Consider the following 7472-nt stretch of genomic DNA (forward strand, 5'->3'; position numbering starts at 1 on the left):
CCCCTGGGGGGGGGTGGGGGGGGTAGGTTTGGTGTGGGTCGTCACCGGGGGGGCGTGGGGGGGGGGGCCCGCTCGTGGGCCTCGCCCCCCCCCCCCCCCCCCCCCAGGAGAGGCCGTGCACCTGGCCCGAGACTTCGGCTACGTCTGCGAGACTGAGTTCCCAGCCAAGGCAGCTGCTGAGTACCTGTGTCGTCAGCACGCTGACCCCGGGGAGCTGCCCAGCCGGAAGCGCATGCTGCTGGCCGCCAAGTGAGTGGGGGCGCCTCACGTGGGTGCTGTGGGGCACCGTGCCAGGCACACGGAGGTGCAGTGCAGACACAAACACCACGCAGGGGCACAGTGGCCGCCACTCACGTGCACACGTGATGCACGCGTGGCCCCGCACTCGGGCACAGCGAGGCAGCACGCCGTGGACGCCACGGGGCGCACGGGGACACGCGAACATACGCATCACCAGCCCCGGTCCCACCATGGCGGTCTTGCTCCCCCTGCCTGAGCCCTTTGGCTCCGGTGACTTCCATCAGGGCACCGATGCCCACCCAGCCACAAGTTGACCCTCCCTTGTCCTTACTTCATCCCTGACCCGTCTGCAAGTCCCGTTGGTGGCTCCCCCGCCCCACCACTCACATGCTGCCACCTCAGCTCTGGCCTCCTAATCTCACTCCTGGACTTCATCCCAGGGCTCCACTGTTCCCTCAGCCTTCCTGCACATGCACTGCTCCCCTGCCCAAGAGCCTTCAATGGCTCCCCAGCTACTGCATTGATTTTCAAACTAGGTTCTATGGGGATGCTTTAGGTCCTGTTTAATGAACTGGTATTCCATTCAGATTTAGTTTTTAGAAGGGTCCCACTGCAAGAAAAGACACAGAGAGAGAGAGACAGAGAGAGAGAGGGAAGGAGAGTAAGTCTAGACTCCTTTGAGGGCCCCACAATCTGGCCGGCACAAACCCCAACTCACTGCAGCTGACCTCGCTGTCCTCTGCCCTCACACCTGCTGCTCAGAACACCATCCAGTCCCCCATCTAATGTGGTCCCAACGCAGTCAGATCCCACCTGCACCCTCCTCCTTCGGGGCTTCCTCAGGTTCCCTAGGCAGAAGTGGAATCACAAACTCAAGGGACTCCATGGCTCATGGGACCTTTGAGACTGTTCATATCGTCGCTGGAGAAACATACCCAGGGCAGGGCTCCCCTCACCCATGAATCAGCTAACTCATCAGAACTTCCTGGGGCCCAGTCATGTGTAAAATGCTGACTGGCTTCCATGGCGAAGCAGAGGTGAGACAGGAGTACATCCTCCTGCCTGAGCCACATGCAGGATGCAAAGAAAGAAATAATGGCCACAAACTGGAGCAAGATTCAGATCCCAGCTTTGTCACTTGGACAAGTCAGCCAACCTATCTGAAACCAATGTTCTTATATGATGAGGAGGATGATCACTCTAGATTTGTTGTGAGGATTGAGATGATGCATCCAGTGCTTGGCCCAGTGTCTAGGCCTCACTTCATGTGCAGCTATTCATTGTTCCCTAATTATGTCAAAGACAAAGCTCTGTGAAGCATTGGGTGTTTGGGAGGGGAGTGGGCGAGGGGATCAAGGAAAGTTTCCTGGCTAAGGTAGTAGAACTGGACTTTGGACGTGGGCAGGACATCCACAGGAAGAGACTGTAGGGTATTGGCATATGCCGTTTACTAGCTGTGTGATATTGGGCAAGTCAGTCAATGTCTCTGAACCAGTTTCCTTTTCTGTAAAATGGGTATGATCATCATTTGCAGACTATTGACAGGGTCAGCAATCATAAATATATTATATATATAATCCTTCTCTAGGCTCAGACTTTTGTCCTCTAACCCCCAGCCCTCCTTCCCCCACCAGGCAGATCTGCAAGGAGTTTGCCGACTTGATGGCTCAGGACCGCTCACCGTTGGGCAATAGCCGCCCAGCACTCATCCTGGAGCCCGGAGTACAGAGCTGCCTGACACACTTCAGCCTCATCACCCATGGCTTTGGTGGGCCTGCTATCTGTGCTGCCCTTACTGCCTTCCAGAACTACTTGCTGGAGTCACTCAAGGGCCTGGACAAGATGTTTCTAAGTGGTGCGGGCAGTGGGCATGGTGACACCAAGGCTTCGGAGAAGGATGCCAAGCACCGGAAATAACTCTCCCCTGCCTCATCCCAGAGGGGTTCCCAAGGCCTGAAATGAGGGCTTAGTTCCCGGGAGTGAGCCCGAAAGGATTAAAAGGTGGAGCTTGAGTCAGGCCAGAAAGAGAACATTCATCCAGAGACTCCTGAGCGAGAGGTTGGAGACGGGGTGATAGCTTCTCTGTGGCTGTTTGTCGAGAAGGGCCCAGAAGTCTGCCGTGTGTGTGCAATTTTCTGACCAATACCCTTGATTGCTGAGATATGCTTGGACAGGAAATTGGCATAAAGAAACCTGGTCTTGGGGCTGAGCCCCGTGCATCAGAGTGCCTGGGCAGCGGTGGATTCTTCTAGAGGTCAAGGCCTTGCTGTTTTTACTCATGGCTGAGGGGAAAATTGTTAACAAACCAGAGGTGTTGAGGAGTTGGCATCCCTCGTCCCAGGATCTCCTACCCCCAGAAAAGGGGTGCTGGCAGGAGGCCCCAGTGGGTTCTTTGGAACCATCCCACTCTTGGGAAGAAGTGGGCAGGAGGAGCCCTCAAGGAGCAAAGATAAAGCACACGTTGAAGAACTTGAATCCAGGCTGCACATCACAGTCCTATTGCTGTCTGCCCTATTTATTTATGTATGTTGTAATTAAATTTGAAAGTTTAAAAATGTTGAGTGCAACTTATTTATCCTGAGTTGAGGACTCTTGTTTCACTGTTTTCTGCTTACGCATCAAGATGTCCAGCTGGACCAGGATGGAGAGGGTGTTTTTGCTCGCAAAGGGCTGGGGGTGGGCTGGGGGCGGGGGTGAAGAAAGATTGTGTCGGGGATCCTGAGGTTGTCATGGAGATTTTTTTTATTTGCTATTGTTTCTCTTGACCCTACAGTCGATGTACCTCTTCGACTCTCCAATTGCTTTCTCATTCTCTTAATAAAACCTTTTTACTGGGTATGAAACTTCCCTGTCCTTCTTCAGCCTAGGCCTAGATTTGCCTCTCAAGTGGGCAAGGGGCCTCTTAGGGGGAATCATAGGAGGGGGCTGTGGGCACCACAGTGTTTTTTGGGGGAGCTGCAGATAGTGGGTCTATCTGCTTCGTCAGTGTGGCTGTCATTTCTGTGTGTGAGAGAGAGAAGTGAATCCCAGGTGTATGCGTCCTCGTGACTGGGCGGGCCTGTGTCCGTCTGGCTGTAGGTCTATGTGATATTACCATGACCATTGGTGGTGGGTCTGTATGTGTCCATATGGGTGCTGGTGACTATGTGAGTGTGTGGCCAATGCTAATCCAGCTGTCTTCTTGAGGATTTCATTCTTCAGGCAGCTTTTCTTTCCTTATCCATCAGTGTCTCCCTCTCTACACAATCGTCTACTACATCACTCCCCAAAGCACTCCTATTCTAGGGTCTGTCACCTTACAAAACATAAACCTTCCCCCATTTATTTCCCTAGCAGTTGAAGTTTGTGAAAGATCAATACCCCTCTACCTCCACTTCCTCACCCCCAATTCACTCTTCGACCCACTTCGTCTGGCTTCCATCCCCAACCAGTCTATTGAAATCCACTCAGCAAGTCAGCAATGTCAAATCCAAAGGCCTTTTTTCTGAATTTAGCAGCAGCTGACATGACTGACCACTTTCTTTTCTGCAACACTCTTCTCTGTGGCTCCCAACATCCAGTTTTCTCTGACCTCCCTGGTTCCAACCCTGGGTCCTTCTCTACTTGACCTCTAAGTGTTGACCTTCCTTGGGGGTGCCTCCCTGATCTCCAGGCTTGTGTGTGCATTAGCCTGTCTGTCTAATATCTCCACTGGACTAACAGGCATCTCAAATGTACGTCCAAAATGGAGTACATGACTCAGGTTCTCATATCTCGACGTCCTCCACACTTTCCCTCTGAGTACATGGCACCACCCTCCACCCAGCTGCTCAAGCCAGAAACTGGGGAGTCATATTTGATTCTTTCCCTATACCCAATCCATCAGCAGACCCATCCTCTTCTCTCTCCTCTACCATGACCCTGGTCCTCAGGACTACCGCAGTAACCTTCCAAATGCTCTTCCTATTTTGACCCATACACCTTCATACTAAACTCTGCCATGACCTAAGCTTTGCCCACCTCCAACTTCATCTTACACTATTCTCTTCACCATTCCCTTTGCTCTCATCACACTAGCTTCCTGCTTGTTCCTGCAATTACTACTTAGTCTTATGCCTCTGGGCCACTGCACTCACTGAGCTCTTAGCCAGGAATGCTCTTCGGCCGGTTCTTTGCAGGTGTGTTGTCCAAGATGTTGAGTGTTTTGCAGAAGTGAACGGAACATAAGGTCTATGCATCATCTCCAGGCTAAAGGTCCAAAGATGTGATTTCTTTTCCCAAGAAGTTTCACTGCCTCATCCCACCCATATGGAAGAAGGAATGGAGGGAAGGCAGTTAGTATGTATGCTCTGCTTTAACCAAAGCCCTGGGCCTGGCAAGAGACACTCAACCACTAAAGTTGTTTGAGACCATGGGAAGTTGAGGGGATTAAATAACACATATAGCACTTAAACAATGCCCAACACATAGTAACAAGTTAATAAAAGGCTGTAAATATCTCTAAAGTGGACAAGGAGGAAACCAGTTTATTATGAACTGTTCAGGCTGGACAACTTTCCCTGTTAACCATGTAGTCCTAACCAAGTCCTATTTTAGAGATAAGAAAATTCTAGCTCCGAGTAACTTGACCAAGGTCACAGAGCGACTAAGAGGGACTCGTGCAAATCTCTCCATTCCCACTGCTCCACATGCCCTCTGCAGAGGTGCTCCCAGGTCTGAGTCCAGCGAGGAAAAGCAGGTCCTGCAGCCCTTTGGGCTCCAAGGCTCTGGTCCTCCAGTCTATGGTCAAGATGGTAACAGTGCAGAGGCAGGAGTACAGTGTGGAGAACGTTAAGTGGTGTAAGAAGCTTCTAATGAGGTCTCAACATTTGATTCTTCCCAGTAAGGTTTGTTATTCCACAGCAAAAAAAAAAAAAAAAAATTGTGTTTTAGCCTCTGACAAACTAGATCTAGCCCTAAGGAAAAGTAGATGATGATTAAAGAAAAAGTATATACAGATGGATTACATGGCTTCTTTATAGCAAAGCAAGTAGCTGTGAATTAAATGAAAAGTGTTGAGGTGCCTGGGTGGCTCAGTCGTTGAGTGTCTGCCTTCGGCTCAGGTCATGATCCCAGGGTCCTGGGATCGAGCCCCGCATCGGGCTCCCTGCTCAGCGGGAAGCCTGCTTTTCCCTCTCCCACTCCCCCTGCTTGTGTTCCCTCTCTTGCTGTCTCTCTCTCTCTCTCTGTCAAATAAATAAATCTTTAAAAAAAAAGAATTAAAAAAATAATAATAAAAATAAATAAATAAATAAATGGAGAGTGTTTAGACTGGGTAAGCACCAGTTTTTGGAGTTTATATTCATTTAAAGAGAAGGCTTTCCTGTTTTATTTTAAAGGCTCATGGGGCTCCAGGGGGAGTAAGAGTAGCCTTTGAACACCTTCCCACTTTCAAACGTCATGAAGTTAGGTGAGTGAGGCTGAGTGGCCGGCCTTTCTCCTGTCAAACACATATTCCTAACCCACACATCGGAGCTAAGGGAGCAGCAGAGAGTTAGAATCCCAAGAATGTCCCTCCTTCTGCTTGTGCACGGCTGCAGCTTTGGGCAAAGGGCCATGGAGAGGAGACAGTGAAAGGACACTGGGCTTCAGGCCTTAGCCAGGATTCAGGCAGAGCAGGCTCAGCCACTGTTCTGGAGCTGGGAAGCCCAGCACTTCTCAAGCTATTCCACCGCTCTCCTCCATCGCTCAGAGGTTCCTTGTCAGCTTCCCCAACCTTGTCACTAGTCGGGGCTGAGCTTCCCTACCCTGAGGCAAACCAGCTGTTCTCTTCTGCAACCTATCCCCTCTCACCCTAGGTCTGGGAAGGAATAGACTGTTTTCTGTGTTATCAATCACTAAAAGCAGATGGGAACCAATTGGAAGACCATTCTGAGCAGTTTGGGCAGGAGTGTTAAAGAATCAGCAAATTCCAGTGTTTTTCAAACTTCAGGAAATCAATTTAAGAGGGACACAGTTGGCATTAAAATCTGGGGGTGCCTGGGTGGCTCAGTCGATTGGGTGCCTGACTCTTGGTTTCAGTTCAGGTGGTGATCTCATGGGTGTGAGATCAAGCCCCTGCATCACTGGGCTCTGCACTCAGTGGGGAGTCTGCTTGAAAAGATTTTCACCCTCTGCCCCTCCCCCTGCTCTTTCTCATAGATAAATAAATCTTTAAAATAAATAAATAAAATCTGGTAGAACACAGATTGGAAAACATCGGAGTGTACCACATATGACTCCATCACACACATATACATTATCTATAAGAAAAGCTTCAGGAAGCAATGTTTACCCTTCTTCTAGTAGGTACATACTGGTGTGTAGTCATAAATCCATGCTGAGTCCACTGAAATTCATTTGGATCAAGGGCTTTATGAGGTATAAAAGAGGGAAAGGAAATTGGGGAGCTAGCAAGGGAGATTATGAAATGCCTAGCATGTCAAACTAAAGAACTGGATTTTTTTCTATAAGTAGTAGAAAACCATCAGAAAGTTTTAAGTGAAAAGAGGTACAGATGATCAAACTTGTAGAGTTCAGAGAAAGAACTAGAGAGGAAAGAGATGAAAAGTAGAGAAGGTAGGACGCTGTTAAAATAGTCCAGGAAAGAATGATGGGGGATAAATCAGAATACTGGGGATGGAGATTTTTACTAAAAGAGATTTAGGAAGTAAAACTGTTAGAACTTGGTGACAACATGAAGGTAGGAGAAAAAGAAGGCACCAAAAATGGTGCCTAGCTGAGTACTATGTTGTATCCTGGCCTATATTCCAAAACAGAAAAAGGACATTAGTGGGAAAACTGGTAAAATCTGAATAAAACCTGGAGTTTAGTTAATACTAATATACCAGCCAATGATGGTTTCTTAGTTTTGACAAATGCACAGTGGCTATGTAAGATGTTAACCTAAGGGGAAACCATGTGAGAGGTATAAGGAAACTGTATTATCTTTGCAACTTTTCTGTAAAACCAAATTTATTTTATTTTATTTTTTTAAAGATTTTATTTATTTGACAGAGAAAGACACAGCGAGAGAGGGAGCACAAGCAGGGGGAGCGGGAGAGGGAGAAGCAGGCTTTCCGCTGAGCAGAGAGCCCGATTCAGGGCTCGATCCCAGGACCCTGGGATCATGACCTGAGCCGAAGGCAGACGCTTAACGACTGAGCCACCCAGGTGCCCCTATTTTATTTTTTATTTATTCATGAGAGACAGAGAGAGAGAGAGAGGCAGAGGGA

The 7472-nt window shown here is 49.0% G+C and overlaps 1 protein-coding gene across 1 annotated transcript in view; it reads left to right on the forward strand.

Moving 5' to 3' along the window:
- TFAP2E (transcription factor AP-2 epsilon) overlaps positions 1 to 2157 on the forward strand; it is a 16235-nt gene extending 14078 nt beyond the window's left edge. The window contains exons 7-8 of the mRNA XM_044913959.1: positions 108 to 249; positions 1875 to 2157. Of these exons, the coding sequence (XP_044769894.1) occupies positions 108 to 249; positions 1875 to 2157 (425 nt within the window). The remainder of the gene's footprint in view (positions 1 to 107; positions 250 to 1874) is intronic.
- The last annotated feature ends 5315 nt before the right edge of the window (positions 2158 to 7472 follow it).

This window comes from Neomonachus schauinslandi, chromosome 4 (assembly GCF_002201575.2).
Source record: "Neomonachus schauinslandi chromosome 4, ASM220157v2, whole genome shotgun sequence".
Lineage (NCBI taxonomy): Eukaryota > Metazoa > Chordata > Mammalia > Carnivora > Phocidae > Neomonachus > Neomonachus schauinslandi.